The sequence below is a fragment of the Camarhynchus parvulus genome, chromosome 1, assembly GCF_901933205.1.
Source record: "Camarhynchus parvulus chromosome 1, STF_HiC, whole genome shotgun sequence".
Classification (NCBI taxonomy): Eukaryota; Metazoa; Chordata; class Aves; order Passeriformes; family Thraupidae; genus Camarhynchus; species Camarhynchus parvulus.
This window is the reverse complement of record NC_044571.1, coordinates 75,522,845-75,540,267: the sequence shown is the minus strand read 5'-3', so window position 1 is coordinate 75,540,267 and position 17,423 is coordinate 75,522,845. Positions and strand designations below refer to the sequence as shown.

Here is a 17,423-nt window from a genome sequence, read left to right as displayed (position 1 = left end):
CAGGGGAAAAAGCCAAGGGGATCCAAATATGTAGAGTGTCATACTCTGGTTAAATAGAACAAAATCAGGAACAAGATTAGAGTTTAGAATCCAGATGACATGATACACCAATTTCATTGTGGTGACGCACATGGCAGTGGCTTGACATTAAAAATTAAGGTAACACAGGCTACATAACCTTGCAGTGCATGTTCAGGCTACCTATTACTTCAGTGCCCTTTCTCACAGAGACAGGAAAAAATACAGGAAGAATGATAATACAGATGGATAAAGAAGTAACAAAACTCTTGCCATCACTTGTAGATATGAGATGCCAGCTGTCCATATACCAGTAAACTTCTACTGGCTCAGGAAGGCATCAGGAACTTGTCAAAACCAATATAAAGCAGAAGCATGGAGGCAACAAACAGGCATTGCCTTAGGTCTCAGAGAGACTGAGGGATGGCATCAGACCTCAACACATAGGAAGTGTCAAGAGTCGAGCCAGCTGCAGCTGTAGGGAAAGCAGTGCTATTAACTCAAACGTATGACAGGATGTTGTCTTTGATCTGTAATGGGCTCTGAAAGACCCTATGGAAGAGTATATTAGGAAACACCAAGTCCTTTCCTAAAAACACATATGACCCAAGAGATCCACTGGGGGAGAGTGAAGGGATGCAGCGGGGGAAGACAGGAAAGCTCATTCCCTGTTCATTCACATGCACTGCAACAGGTTGTTGGAACTGTGTTCATTCAATGAATAATTAATGAGAGTCAATGTCCAAGATCATGATGTTCTATCAGCATCTAATAACATAGGATCTAGTCAAGAACAGTGTTTGTTGTTACTCACAGTTGTGATAAAGTTCTATTTCCTACATCTACACACAGAAGCAAAGAAACTCTTCAATAAGGTTGACTTAACAATGAGGCTGATCCATCTTGCTGGAATTAAGTTACCTCAGTGATTTTATGAACAAATACACATACACAAATAACACATAAGGAAAAACTAAGAGGCAGCATGACAAAATAAGTTTTCTGCCCTATTACATACCATTTTATTTATCACACTTAATAAAGCTAAACCTGTACAAGTTTCTACATTTTGCTTTGAAGGAACTGTTTACTAGCTCAAAATATGAAAATATCAGAAACATTGAACTTATGGTCCCTTTTGCAATTTCTGTGCAGTCACTATCAATGTATCAGCACAAAGCTTTTGCCAGATAAAAAAAAACAACCCTGAACAAAAGCCACAGAGACCACAGAGCCCTCATCCAGGCTACCCAAAACAGGTACCAAGCTGATGTCCATGGTCATCTCAAAAGCCAAATTCAAAGTCTGTTACACAGAAAAGTGAAATTATAGCCATTAGTAAAGAACTTAAGAAGCTAATATAAACAGTAAAGAGAAATTGGATCAAAACTACATATACAGTTAAAGACATAGGTAAACAGACACAACTGTTCAATTCAAGATCACATTTTTACACAGGAGAAATACTACATTCTGATCTACCAGTATGGCTTTTCCCATGAATAGGTGGGTGTTTTCAGACTTTAAACTGAAAACTGTTAGTTGCCTAAGAAAACTAGAAGTGATTAATTATGCTAGGAAGAACTAATGTCAAGAAGTGAAAGTGAGATTAATGTGAAATTTATAGCATTAATATAGACACCACTATGATTTAATTTTGGAAGACATTTCACCTTCAATTTGTCATACTGTGGCAGCATATTTCACCTGTGAACTTTCATCTTAGAACACTGAAAGATAAGGCATAACATTTAAAAAAAATTTCTATAGACTGAAATACAACTGAACAAAACAAAAATTAAAGTTCAAAGACTAAAGAAAGCAGAAGTCAAGTTTTGGCTTGTGGGCATGCACAAAATTAACAAAACAAAACCAAGTTAACAGCTATTGGCACTTATCCACAATAAGCTGTAAGGTGATGTAATAAAACACAGCTAATAAACATGATTGGTTCACAATGAAACTGTACAAGCCATTAATTTTCACTGAAACAATACACCTGACCGCTGTTTCAAGCAAAAAAACAGGACTTAAAATTCTATTTTATTCAAACTTGAAAAACTATTTCAACTAGTTCAAATACATTAATCCCCAAAGTTTTAGAGTAACTAATGATTTTCAATCACTCACACAACCACATTGTAAATCCCTGAAACATGGATTTATTATAGGAATGCTGATAAAACCTTAACAGATACAAATGATACATCACATAGTGTCTTACACCTTAATGGCAAGTACTTGACTCAGATTGGTAGGTGCATCACTCCTACTTTTACACTCTAATATCATCCTCTAGGACCAAATGGTTTAAATTGAACTCACAACAGCTTGCAGTTACCTAAAAGCAATGATTTTTTAAAATCAAACTATAAAAGATTCTTCTGACCAGTATTTCAAAAGTTTTGGAAAGAGAACACCCTAGTGGGGACTAAACACAGTATGCAAGGAGTCATTGCAGTGAACTTGAAAGTCATTTCAAAATCAGCATCCCTGAAGAGATTTAGTATACAGCAGTACATCCCTTGACATCAGTTACATGGTGCATGTTTATCTGTGCATCTTAGGACCTTACAGTACCAGCAGGTCTTAGGACTGTTGAAATTAATCTCATTCTGGCACAAGCTTCCTGTGGGGTAGGGCAATTCCTAAATCAAAGGCACTCTCTTATGAGTGAAATCAGAATTATCAGCAATGCAAATGGATAACTTGTAACATATTAAAGGGAAATGCTGCAGCTTACATGAGGTCTAAAATTAGATACTTTCTGTAAAATAGGGAGAAAAATATTTAGAGCAGCTGTAGTGCGCCTGTTTACATGCACAGACACTAGCCATTGTACAAGCAGAAATCCTCCAAGTATCTTTTCCTCCGGTGCTTTCCTCACTTGGGTGAAACCAAGCTTCTACAGTTCAAGGTGACTCGCAGAACAGCCCACAGCCCAGCACTGCACTGTGTCCTGCAGCCCACAGCAAGCACATCTCTAGAGAAGCTGCAAGTGTGGTCCTCAGTAGTAGAAAAAGAGCACAGGCACACATTTGGTTGGTACTCCTTATTTCTCTTCATACCTTTCCTTTTTTTCCACCCTCCTTCTTAAAAAAAAAAAATCATCTTGGAAATACAGCTTTCCTTAAGGACAGGAAAACTCATGCTTCTTAGTCTGATTAAGGGATGTGCAAAACAGAAGTAATTTCCCTGAGGCAAAGATCTTCAAGTCATGCCTAGCTTACATTGTCTATTCTTATTTCACTTGTTAAAATATTTGGCACACAGGCCTTGATCACTGACTGAGTCTTCCAGTATTATCACAGTCTGTATAATACATTTATATAATAAAGCAGAAGCTGCAAATGCTTCATTCTCTCATTCTGGTTTGGTTTTTCACATTTACTGATTAAAATCCCTTCCCTTCTCAGTGGTGGCATTATGTCTCCTGGACATGGAGGTAGAGTGACAAACTTCTATATTTAAAGGTTGTCATGAATCCTGAATGCCTAAAAGGGCAATCACAGTAGTTTTGGGACTCAGAACACAGAGTAACAGGGTGATACTTAATATCCTGTTACATACAGCCTGTTACTTTGTCATATGTAGGTGATTAAATGGTTGCTTCTTGATTTATATTATAAAAACCACCCAGAGAGGAAAAAAAGTCATGTTATGAGTGCCTCCAGTCTAAAACTTGTAAGAAGAAAAGCCTGAAACCAAGTCTTCCCAGTTTTCCCTTTTAAAATATAAATTGCACTTGTACAAAGCAATCCAAAAAGCCTAAACAGCAGTAAAAATCTGAATCTGCCTTGCTGCAACAAAGAGTTATCTGTGTTCAGTATCTGAAGTACAGGCAACCAGTTTTCAGCCATTCTGCACACAGAGCCATTTGCTCTACCCCCTTCTACTTTGAAAGGGCCTGCCATTAAATGCCATGCCACTGGGTGGGAAATAAACAAAGAAATAAAAAACAATAGCAGGAGTTTAAGGCCTTTATCTCCACGAGGAGCTGAAAACTGTGGCACAACCCATGACCAATACTTACTACATAAATTAGCACACTCCCACCCAGGGCTTCTAAAAGTCATTCTTTCTAACATCTGCCACACAGACAATCACACCAACAGCAAGCAACAGCGCCAATTAAGCATTTTAAGGTCTTCAAAAATTCATAGCAAAGGGCACTTCTGAGAAAGATATCTTATAGATTTGGTTTTAAAAACAGACACCACACTCACATTCAAGGGACATCCTTCACTTTTAGGCCTTTGTCACAAATCTGAATCTTTATTGTTCTGAAATAAATGCTATAAACATAAGACTCAAAACAAGAACTCCAACTTTCAGTCTCAGAAGAGGTGTGGTTCAATGCCCATATCACATGTAACAAGAAAGTCTCCTTAAAAAAGGAAAAAAAATTACTGTAAAGTCTTTCTTATGAATGAAAATGCAATCCTTTGTTTTTCTCATTACTTTGTGTGTACAGGCGGGCACCAAAAAAAAACTTTTGCATTTTCTTTTGAATTCTTGCTATGACGCTTGACGAACTTTCTGCCATTCAACAAATTCATCCAGAAGTACAGGCCCTGCAAACAGACAAAACTTGGAGTTATAATTGGCAATGCTTTGAAACACCTTTGTTTTAAGTATGAGGGTTAAAAAACTACTACTCTAGGAAACATCCACGGGAATCCCATGGCAAAATACTCATAGATTAGTACAATCATTCCAATCCAAGAATGACAAAAAGTGAAAAAAACCACCATTTTATGGAAAAAATTGTTCCCGATATTTGACAGGTGGAGTGAACTGAATGGAAGGCATAAAAATAATCCCATAAATCTTGTAAATCAGCACAACTAATTCCTTCTTCCCAAAGTTTTCAAAATTGTGAATAATTAGAACATGGACCAAAACAGGACTTAGGCAATTCAGTCATGGCATGACTGACTACCAGACAGAAGGAAAGTTGTTCAGCCCCAAGTACCAGCAGGTAGGCAAAAATTGTTAAGCTACAGTTTATTATATATTAGTACAAAATGAGTTAGCTGTTTATAATTCTGCTTGCAAGTCTACAGTTGCATGCAGCAAGCACTTTCAACTAGATTCTCACTGAATACAAGCTGGCTCAAATAAATCATACTATTTACAAACTCTACCTCTGAAAAACAATTAGGAAAAATTAGTATCTGCAGCTTGAAGATGGATGGTTATCAGGGCTGTTTTTGTATTCATTGTTGGAAAAAAATTACATCTTACAGTATTGTTTCTGTAATAGAAATTGGTTTTATGCAATTTTAAAATTCTCTGCTAATATTTGAATAAGCAAAACATTAAGAATACTTACATGCACCATCTTCATCATAGTTGCTAAGATCTGCATGGACAGTTCTGCTGAACTCTAGTACATTGTACCACTGATCCTTGTTCATAACTCTATACTTCGATTGCTAGGAAAAGTAATTTCAAAATATTAAAATGTCAAGTGGCATTTGGTAGTCCTGCATCGCATTTATCTTTTTATCTTCAATGAGTTCCTAACAAGCTATTTAATGGGTAACAATGACGATTACTTACTTGATTTTCCATTTTTAAAAATACTACACATGAACACATTTCATAGTTATGAAACAACATGAAATGATTTCTTGGAAGATCGGAACAGAATCAAATTCCCCAAAACCTGGAAATCAGTTAAGCCACCACTCTAAGCTTCAAAAACTGGTATATTTTTGCCTTGCCCTAAAGTGGGGCATATCTATCTCAGATGTATTTCCAGAAAGAACTATTTAAAAAATAAAATAAATCTTTTCTCCAGGGTACAATACATTATGATCAAAAGGACATGCAAAGCAAACTTGAAATGTGTGCAGATGCAGCTGAAGAGACTAGTGGGGCTCTACTACTTACTTTCAAATTTATATTTACAGTAAAACCAAGATGGAATTTTAGCTGCCTTTGATAAGAAAGGGGCTGGGGCACAGGGAGGAAGACAAGGATCTGCAATGCATACAAGAACATCACTGTTTCATAAGCACATTGAGCAAGGTAAAAGGAGCAATACGGATACATTCTTGAGTAAAAAAGCCACAATATTCTCACAGAACAGTCCAACTACTCTGCCAACATTCACAAAGTCAAGGAAACTTGTACCTCCAGGTATTGATAAAATACTGAAAACAGTGGCCAAGTTCTTCCAAGCAGAAGAGCTAACATGGACTTTGCAGTATCAATATCAAGACTTCGCTGGTCTTTTTCCTAAGGTTGAATAAAGAAAGCACAGAAACCAGTCAAGGACAAGCTTGTTGAATAAATAAAAGTAAGAACTTTCCTAACATTTCAGCAATCTTACCCTTGCAAAATCAAAGGCGTATCTGTAGATATTCTTAAAGGATGAAATGTCATTCAACTGTGACCGTAAGAAGTCAAATTTACTCTGTAATTTTTCTGTACAGTCACACCTTAAAAAAAACAACAAAAAACCAAAACCAAAACATTAGGAGTTCAAAACACAACATCAGGCAACAAAAAAAAATTGCCAGCAAACATAAAAAACTAAAATCGCCAAAACGCAATCATTAGATATACAGGAGTAATACTGTAAAACTGACTTGAAGAATCTTTAACATGCTCAATATTTGCAGCTTACTGAAATGATGAATGCTGGCTTCCATAAGCAAGTTTTTTGTTTTAAATATATCAGCAACATAATACAAAGTGCATGCTTCACATCTCAAATAATAGTTTTTTAATTCCAAACTCTGTAATCTATATTCATACCCAGCAGTATCTTATCTTCCAATCACTATGAATGTTTGAAGACAACATCATTCAGTGGGCATTAAGGGGTAAAATCCAGCTGTAAATAATGGGAAAATGTAAACCCTAAACATGTAGTTTTCAAGTGTATGTTTACAAATGGCAGGATTGAGCAGGCACTCTGCAAAACATACTAGTCTGCTCATGTTTTATGACTGATAAATGCAAGCTCTGATAAAACTTTAATCGCCTGATTAATACTCAGTAACTATTCAACTGAAAAATCAAAGGCTGTATGAGAACATACAGGTCCACTAGTCAACAGGATAAAGCCTTGGCAAAAATAACCCTCTGGCAGAAAGATCTCTTTGTACTTTACTCAGCAAGGAAATAGAAAATGGGTCAGATTCACCAACAATGGCAAAGGAGAATGCAATTTAACTTTGATAATCCTCCAGAAAATACTCACTCAATAGAACAATTATAACAGGACATTCTATTCTTATAAAAAAGCTGCCATGACTCAAAAAGAATAAATTAAAAAATCTGCCTTGCCTTGTATCCTTCATGAAGAAGCATACTTTCAGAAATGCAGCTGTACATAAATACTTCCTCTGGTCACGTGTCCCCCTTTCAGCAGCCTGCCTCTCAGAGAATACATTTGCACCTCTAACAGCTCCACATGAATTTGTCACACAGGCCCCCAGCAAGGGCTGCTGAGACGCTGGGCTTTGATGCTGTACTTTGCCCACAGCTGATACTTCCTGTTCCTCAGATCTGCCAGCCTTTGTGTGTGCACAGCTGTCAGTCAGTCTGCCTCTCTCAGACTGTGACAAGAGAAATGTAGCAATTCCAACTGATGCAACCTTTTATTATTTCTTGTCCCTAGCAGCATCTACCTAAAGCAGCACTAAGTCCTAGCCAACACTGGTGTTAAATTAATAAAACTATTAGCTAATTAGGCTACATATTCAGATGACAACTAGTATATTCTGTGATAACCATATAACGTACTGAAAAGAACCCTTGTTAAATGAGATTTGGTAAATTTAACTAAAAATAAAATTACTTTTTTTGTCTTCAGCCATCTGATGTGTCTATATTCTACTATTTAACCCTTAAAATGGCATTATGCTATGCTAGAATGGCATTGTGTTTTTTATTCATATCTCTTCTAATGCTGAAAGCTTCATATTTCCACCAGAATGTTCTACACATTTGAGGACAAATCTACCAATTTAATCTACCTAAATGCTCAAGTTTTAAGTGTACTTGTGACATATAAAATATTTATAGTGGGTTTATCACACACTGTTAAATATAATTTGATAGATCATTTACCATATCATGGGTAAACTCAAATTTCAGTATGTTTAAATTTCTTGCAAACTACTTTGTTAAAATTGTTCAAGTAATCATAAATCTAAGAGCAAAGTAAAATGCCAGCTATTGTCTACAATACTATTGGCTATGTGTATTTTAATACACAATTGATTCTTTTGAAAAAGTTGGTATGAAAATGAGGAATAATTAAGTGTCACGACTCCTAAGCAATTTATTATCAGTGCATTTATAACCAAAAAGCCAAAAGGATCATGCTCAGACCAGCACCAACCCCTGGATCCCGACACACAGACATGTTTTGGTTAAAGCTGTTTAAGGCATTTTTGTACCTAGCCACTGACTTTCCTCCCAAAAAGAGGCAAGGAGTTGTCAAACTCCTCTTTTACAGAGGTACAGCTGCCTGTGTGTCTGCACCATAAAAAGATGACTGAGGTCACCCATACTTGGAATAATCTTCCTAATAACCAGAACAACCTTCTAATTAGCACAGGTGAATTAACACTAAACTCCTGTATAGACACTAGAAAAAGATGTGATTTCTGAAACTATCTTTACTGAAAGATAGCACTGAATAGTGTTACCTCAAGATCAACAAAATTAGACATTAGCTTACTACATTCTCTTCTCATCCCTATGTCACATTTTTAACAAAACTCAAATTAGCACTACAAAGTGAATGTATTTTAATTTCTGTTGAGATAGAGAGATCATCTGAGGCATAGCTAACACGGACAAAGTGATGATTCATTAACTCCTACTCAGATATTCCAATGTTTTATATTTCATAGCTATTCACATATACTTGTCTTTTACTAAAAAGAAAAATCAGCAAGATGTATACAAACATTAAACCAAAAGCATTTAAGGTTATTATATACATTTCAACCTAAGATGGATGAAATAATTGGCCTAGCAGAGGTACTTGATTCTCTCTGCCATGAAGAGAGCTTGCATATATACATACATATATATGTATGTGCACACACTCATATATAGGGCAGAATTCACCCTACCCACACAACATACTGGAAACCTCCCAGCCTAAGTTGCTTATGTCTCATAAGATATTTAGGGTTGAATTCATTTTGACAGTATCTACCTCACCACACATTTCTTTTTCTCATCTCTAAACAGCAAACTTCACCAGTGTATTACGAAACAACATGCCAAAAGAATGTCACTTCAAGATTCAGGCACCCAAATGCTGCCATCTAACTGTAGATTAGAGATGTTCTAAGCTTCAGGTGTTGCCATTCATACAGGACTAGCCAAGCAACCTCTAAGAGCAATTCAGGTGACCAGCCATTAGGTCTTCGGGCAAACTGCGTATTTCCCTGGGCTCCATTACACTGACTGGATCTCCAAAGATTGCAGTAAGAGCTTAAGAAATCCAGCTCTTGCGTATAAACCAAACATTTAGGTATCTTACCATTGAGCTGAATCCCACCCTGTGGGATAGCACCGTTCATGCAATTATCTTGTGTAACATTTCACGCATTTTGAAATAAAGATTCTATACAGAAGTCTATTAGAATACACTCTAGGGTTTTAATGCATTTCAATCTCATTTCTTCATACAAAAATTACAAAGAAAAGAAATAAGCTGTGTAAGCATGCAATAATATTTTACTGTTTTAAGTGTAAAACCCTTTCCCTCCAAACTTCTGTCAGACCTTTCAAGAGAAAATAGATAACCCCATTCCAGATGGAATCCCATAATATGATCCTCCCTTCTTAGTAAGCAACAACAGCACAAGTCTACAGCTTTGTATTTTCCTTCATCATGGTTTAACCTCAGATGGTAGCTAAACATCACAGAGCTGCTTGCTCACTCCCAGCCAAAACCTGCATGTATTTTTTAGCCAATGGATCTTCAGTTGTGCTATGTGAGCATCTCTGCTTCACTCAGCTGCTCAGCCAGCTTTTTAGAGAGCAACAGGGGAAGCAAAACATACATAGCAACTGCTTTAGGCTTAGGCAAGTGCTCTCACCAGAAGTCTGTTTCTATGAAAACACACAGCAGTACCCTATTTTCAGTATTAAACACATTTAGACTACAGCATGACCAGCTCTGCTCTGAAAAGAACGAGAAGATTTCCAGTAAGCAAATTATTAGAAACAAACTCTAAAATATGGGCTCTGAACAGGTGCCTGATTTCATACATCTATGTGCTTGCATTCTGTGAGACTGGTCAACTCTCGAAAGCTTCTATTTGGGCATAAAAATTAAATACTTCAGATAAGTGACTAATACCCATTCACTGCATCTGAAAAATCATGCACCCAGAATTAATCTGTCACCCTGAATTTCAGGCAATTTAATAATTCCCGCTCCTAATTTAATTTCTGGTGATAGTCACAAAATAATCAAGGCATCTGTCAGAAGCCTGATCCCAAATCAAGTAAGAGTTGAGAGTCAGTCCAAAGTCACTTACTCCATAGTTTTGAGTAACCAGAGGGTATATGCCTGATACAATCTCCCAAACCAATCCTCAACTGACAGGGCACTGTGCTCTAGCTGCAATAGGAGCTCCCTATTTGTAATATTAAATGCAGTGTCATAAGACACCCTTAAAACACTAGGGTACCATAAGTAGTTACACAAAGAACGAACAAAAAGTAACAACTGACTTAAGCTTCACAAAAAACTGATTACTTTAATGTAAGAAATAATCTCTTTAGGCAGAGCATTAACTAATCAAAAACTCAAATGCAAACAGAAAGAGCAAGAAGTTAATTTATAAATTGAAAAGGTGTTATTCAAACTAAGCATTAAGCATGGCTTCTGATGTGCATCTAATAAATAACACCACTAGCCAAAATTACTATCCATGCAGTCCTCATCTACAAAGCTCAGAAATCAGTAAAATCTTTCCATAATGTCAGCGCCGAGATATGCTTATGTGCATCTCCAGATCTACTTATTTATATCTGCTAACTAGAATGGTATTTTAACATATTATTGCAAGAAAAGGAAGCCATCAAAACCTGACTTAACAAGGTTTAGACAATAATTTAATCCTTTGAGTGAACTCAGATTAATTTTGCAGTTGTGGACCAAAACAAGAACTAAAAGCTTTTTTTGTGTCTTATTTCCAACATACATGAAACAGAACAAGAATAGTTAAGTTATAGGTACAATCATAAAATTAGAACATTCTATTAGATATGTAAAAACACTCTTACTGTAATGAGGTCATTCCTTTTAACCATTCTTCCTTGGTAAAAAATCCCATGCTTTCAGCCTCTAGTTTCCAGGCTAAAACTAACATAATAATCTAGGGGAAACAAAAATAAAAATAAGGGGAGGAAAAGTAGTCAGTACGTAAGAAAAGGCTGATTTACTAATGTCCAAGAACAAAACTCTAAAGCATTCAAACATGGTAAGTATTGTGATACGTGCTTCGTCTTCATATTTGTTACCATTAAAAAATTCAGCTACATGCAATTTTTCCCTCAATTTCAATTTTTGGAAATTAAGTATTACTATAATAAACCCACCCAAAAAACCTCACACACCAGCCAAGTAAAACTGATGTATTCAGCTGAAATATCTTAGAGCAGCTCCTACAAGGAGGAAGATGAAAAACTCTCTGCTTAGTGGAGTTAAGAGTTATACACAGCATTTAACCTTATCAAATATCCCCTTAGGTGTTATTAGCACTATGAAAGAAACTTACATTTTCAGGTTCAACACCGATGTCTTCACAGAATTTTTCCATTCCTTCAGGGCCTACAACTTCATCAGGACCTTCAAAGCAAAAACCACACCAGAGTGAAATCCAAGTAACATTCACTGCTCATAAGAGTTATGAACAATAATTAGGCTATATTGCACCCAAAGTATTTCTAAAAACATTGAATTACACTATTAAGTAGCTTTTAAGCAAGACCTATTCTATCAAGTGCAATTGTGTAGACATGTATGTGCTACAGCAGAATGTTTGTGCTGTGCACTGCCTCCCTACAATAGCAGTTGAGCCCTTTTAGTTTTTTATCTGAGTTCTCAAAAGACTCCATTGAGCTTCTTATTGATGCAGCTCAACTCCAGTAACTGTGGCAGTCAATTGTTTTAAAACAATTTGGGTACTGCTACTCTCTGCTGAAGTTACTTTATGAATAATGTTACTTAAAAAATTATTTTATCAACAACAAAAAAACCTAATTCTGTCTGAGCTACTATTACAGATATTCTTTTGATGGTGCTAACATTATGGGTTTACACTAACACAGAGGGTGAATCTGCAAATAATGTAAGATGAGTTTTACAATGCTGAGTAAAATAAACAAAGTGAGAACAATAAATTGAAGAAATGCTGAGCATGTTAGCCATATACAAAGCAAAAAAAAAGGTTCAGGGCTACAATGAAAACAAATTGATTAGGACCACAACAGTTAGTGTTATGCTGTCATTTCTCCATTTTAACAGGAAAGTCTCTAAAATGCAGCAAAATACCGCCTTTAAAGAGTGCATACGGACACACACACTCCAGGGCATTTGTTCCTCTAATCTCTCTGGCTTCAGTTATTTTGACTAAGCCTCCAAAAATGACTCCTACTGGGCAGGCAAATATTATTAAAAGGCCTGTCAACACAGTATTTTAATGTCCTGGATCATTACGTTAACATTTAATGAGTATGAACTAATGTAAAAGGCAAAGGTTTTAGCTTCCAAAACAACATACCACTTCACAACTTTCTGGCAAATTTTGCTACTTATAATAGGCAGAGTCCTTGATGAATCTGTCTCCACTTTATCTGCTGCCAGTGTAAGCAGAAGCCTCTTTAAGAGTTTGGGCAATGTGCTTTGAATAACTACTCACTGTGAGATAAGAGCATTGTCAATAAAACCTATTGAGAATGGCTACTTTTGCAGAAAAATAAAATCCAACTGACACTTAACATCATTAATTCCTACCTCCTGAAAAACATTGCAAAGGACATTTTGCCTAGGTAAGCAAGGCCAAACAGTGTTAGACAGAAAATTCTTTAAAAAAAACCCAGCAAGTTATGAAGAGAAACACATACAAGGGTTCACTGGTAATGACAAGTAAAAGCTCGAATGAGTGTTTCTGGTCCAGAAATCATACATAAAACTCATACACTTATATGCATGTATATAATTTTATCTTTTAATGGAACCATATTATCTTCTATTGTATATAATTTAAATGGAATTCTAGCTCATGCTAGCAATGTGGCATTCTTTGATTGCTGGTTAACTAAAAGTATAACCTCTTACATTCAATTCTTGACTCAATAACAAAGCCAAAATTTACAGACATTAATTCTGAAGAATGTGCAAACAAATTTATCACAAGAAAATTAACTTTGAATTATTATTTCCCTAGAAAAGACTCCACTCCAGAACTCCACTCCAGAAGACTACGCCTCAAACCTAAAGTATAGAGGAGATTACTATAAACAAGAGTAGTTCATTGGTGTGAAAAGACTGCAAGGAAAATATCAGTCCTGATAAATACTCAAATTGGCAGATAAATCAGCAGCTCTCTCCATACTAAGATCTGGCAACTAATGAGTTTTAATCACCAACCAGTTATGATGAACTTTAAGTAGTGACTAGACAAGAAATTAATAATAATTCAGAAGTCATATAATCCACAAATAAATATCAGCAATAGCGTAATAAATTCAGCAAAATACACTGCATTCACTTCAAGCAGCTATTCAATGGCAATTGTGAGTTATTCGAAAGAGGCTACTTCAAATATTTCTGTAATGAAAACATTGGTATTTAGAATATAAAAAACGTTAGTACAAATTCTCAGATGGAAAACCAGTATAAACCTCTATTATTTTGTTTTGTATAACAGAAATCCAAGGAGCTTAAATCATGACCTATATCATTAGCCTTCCAATATGACCACAAAGAAGATATAGACACATAAGCATCAATCTGAATTATCTCTCAATGTCCTGACTTCTACTTGACAATTTCAAAGCAAGAAGTGAATCACTCAATATATCCTGGCTCAACATTGTACTGCTCAACAAATGTTATTTCCTTTAAAGTTATAAAGCATAGAATAAACAAAAATAAGTCAAAAAGAACAAATACCAAGAATGTAATAATAACAGCTATCCTAATTCAAGTGCATGTTATAAGGAAGCAAATATGGACATTTTTATGTCTACATCAGCATACAAAAAGCAAAATGCAAGTAGTATTTTATGTATTGCTTTATTTAAAACAAAATCATATTGTTTCAAACATGAATGCGTTGCATATTACCTGCATATTCATAAAACCAAGCCAGGCACTTTTTGCTTGAAAAATGTTCCTCTCCACTTATTACTTTACCAGATGCTTGTGATCTGCAGTAGCAAATAGAAATACAGGGATGAACAGCATTATTTTAATGACACATATGAAAATGAGGAAAAATTAAATTACACAACATTTATTATGAATCTATTTAAATTGTTTAATGAGGTCAGTATATATCTGGAGTTATGCTGAATTTCATAAAAGGCAACTGTGTCATCCTCAACTGCTGCTGGAACATAAAATTACCTTTGGATTACAACCACCTCATAGCTCAATTTATTACAACTATTATCTTTCCTGAAATGCAGAAGTACTGTTATCTTGTAGATATTAAACAAAAAAAATCCCCACACAGATGGCCAAAATATCACTCCTCAGTAATTCAAATGCCTTATTATCTGTTTTTATTTATACATACAGGCATTTAATGTTAGGTCTCTAATAAGCAGCTTGATTTTCAAGAGTGCTGAACATGCACAGATCCCATTAAGGTCAACAGAAGCTGCAGAGTTTGACATATTTAAAAGTCAGGCTATTTATAGTTAACCATCCAAATCTGGGAAAAATACCCGGTCAATTGGTTTACATTATACATGTAATTAAGCATCTACAAATTCTATAGCCATTTGGTACGTATACCAGAATAGCAGCGTGCAATCTGTGGCAAGATTGAAGCTGCTCAGCACACTGAGCTTCCCCCCATCATTGTTTTCATTATGTAACACACAACCCAGTTTGCCTAGGAAGTGAATTCTCTAATTCATCATTCATTAAAAGAATGCACAGAATTTCTTCCAGTAAAAACAGCGACTACACAAAGGCATCTTCAGTCAGTAAGGAGTTGCAGCACCTTTTCAAGGCATCCTCCTTTCAAACACAAATTACAGACTTTTAAAACAAGCTAAGGTTATTTCTAACAATGAGGTGAGAACTAATCATATGAGAGGCTTTAAAATTATGCAGCTCCCACATTGCAATTTTAAAATTAAAACGTCAAGCAGGAGAAGAATAGTTCAATTCTGAGAGGGGTGAACAACTTTAACTCCCATGTATCATTTTTAGCTTCACTGGAAAAGACAACACTTAAGAAGAAGCATTCTGTGCTGAAAGCTAGAATTAAAGGAGTCCTACGAACATTCATCCATCCATCCAACTGGCAATAGGAACACAAGTCACCAGAAAGAGGCAGAGTCATATGGTGTGCTATTGCTTATTGGCTTTATCCAGATTAACATAGATCTATTTGTAATCACTGATTTTACTAAAGAATATTACCAATAACTTGTTGTGTAAGAACATAATGCCAAAAATGCTTGTGTATCCAGTATTTTCTGATCACCTAGCATGAACTCTCACTGACATCACAGTTTCTGCCCAACAACTAGCTCCCTGTAGAAACTGTTTTTTTCCTTTTCCTAAGCTAAAAAAACACTAAGTAAAAGAAATTAAGATCCTAAGTTTCAGTTAACAGTGTTCTAGAAAGATAAACTGAAAGTGAACACATGCAGACAAGTGCTAAGATGAGCAAGGAAACTGAAATTTGGTACTACAAACCAGAATAACTTAGTTTTTAGAAGTATACAAGTAAAGTATGAGAAAACAGAAGTGTTCCCTCTAAATATACTTTGAGGCAGAACCATGAGGGAGTAGAGTAGCACAGATGATAATGCTGCACAAGAAGAGATTTATAGGCAAGGAATAACAGATAGAAACTAAAAGGTCATCAATGACTACAAAAAGTGAGATCTGGAATGGTTACCCAAAATGAACAGTCATAACAAAATAAGAGCCAGGGTGCTTCTAAGCTCAAGTTTGGCCAGCCAACGAGAAAGGCCATACACCACAATTTTTTGCAATAGCCATTCCCGTAGTGTGGATTTCGCAAGTCCTTTGTTATCCTCATGTCCTCAGGACGCTAGTCCTAACTACTGTTTTACCAGCATACTTAACAAGGTCTAATAGATGAGGCAGGCAGTTACTTCGAGGAAGCCACACTGTAAGCTCCTGCTGCACCGCACTAATGGTTTATCATTCTAAAAGCAACTTTCGGGTATCACAGCATAAAGCCATCGTTTTATAATAGTTAACGAACAAGATGTTCCCGGCTCCTATATTTATTAGAGAAACCTTTCCTGCTCTTGTTTGCCAGTATGCTGACCAATCCTACCAATTCACTGCGAAAAAAAAAAAGAAAAAAAAAAGGGGGGACAAAAAAAAAAAAAAAAAGAGGAAACGACGATTTAGCACACACAGACCCTCTGAGTACTGGCAACCTTAAAGCGAGGAGAGCCGGCCACCCCAGCGAGATAGAATGAATATGGGGATAAATGCCAGAACAGGCCCTTGAGGTAGAGCCAAAGGCAAAGCCAGCCGGGAATGGGAGCCGTTCCGTGGCGTTTCTCGCCGAGGCGTGACCATGCCGCACGCCGCCGCACGCCGAACGAGCGCCGCACCTGCACCGGACGTGCCCCCCGGCACGGCCGCGGCCCTACCGGGCCCCACACGGCCGCCGCAGCCCGGGGCCCGCGGAAGAGTGGCCCGGGACGTGCCCGCCGGCACCGGCCGCCGCCCCGCGAGACGGTACCTGCCGAGTTTACATTTCTTGAGGCCGGTGTCGTCCGCCGCCGCCGCCCCCGAGGACTTCCTCTTCTTCTTCACCGGCATCGTCCTGCCTCGGGGCGGGGCCGCCCCGCTGCCGGGGCCCGCAGCCGAGGCCCCCCCGGGCTCGCTTCCCCCGGCCGCCGCCGCCTGCCGAGACCGGCGGTGAGGAAACGAGATGAGACCCCGTTCCTGCTGGTCCTCCCCAGCCCCACCGGGCGCTGCCGGCCCCCGCTCGCCGCGGGTAGACGCCGCCGCCGCTCCGTTCGCAGAAGCGGGTGTCGTGCCGGGGGCGGGAGCGAGCGCGGGCGGTATCGGCTGCGGAGAGAACGGCGAGAACGACCCGGACACAGACGGCGCCGGGCAGGAAGTGGTAGCGCCGCCGGGCGGGGCCGCGCCAGGACCTGCCCCCGGGAGGGCGGGGCTT

General features: G+C 37.5%; 1 protein-coding gene across 1 annotated transcript; it reads right to left on the bottom strand.

Annotated features, from left to right (window-relative positions):
- Positions 1 to 1,016: 1,016 nt before the first annotated feature.
- Positions 1,017 to 17,353, bottom strand: DCUN1D5 (defective in cullin neddylation 1 domain containing 5). Its single transcript, XM_030951248.1, has 8 exons — positions 16,983 to 17,353; positions 14,363 to 14,445; positions 11,790 to 11,860; positions 11,296 to 11,387; positions 6,359 to 6,467; positions 6,160 to 6,264; positions 5,354 to 5,456; positions 1,017 to 4,592 (listed from the first exon to the last, which is right to left on the bottom strand). The coding sequence occupies exons 1-8, from the start codon at positions 17,060 to 17,062 to the stop codon at positions 4,537 to 4,539; spliced, it is 699 nt and encodes a 232-aa protein (XP_030807108.1). The 5' UTR covers positions 17,063 to 17,353; the 3' UTR covers positions 1,017 to 4,536.
- Positions 17,354 to 17,423: the final 70 nt, after the last annotated feature.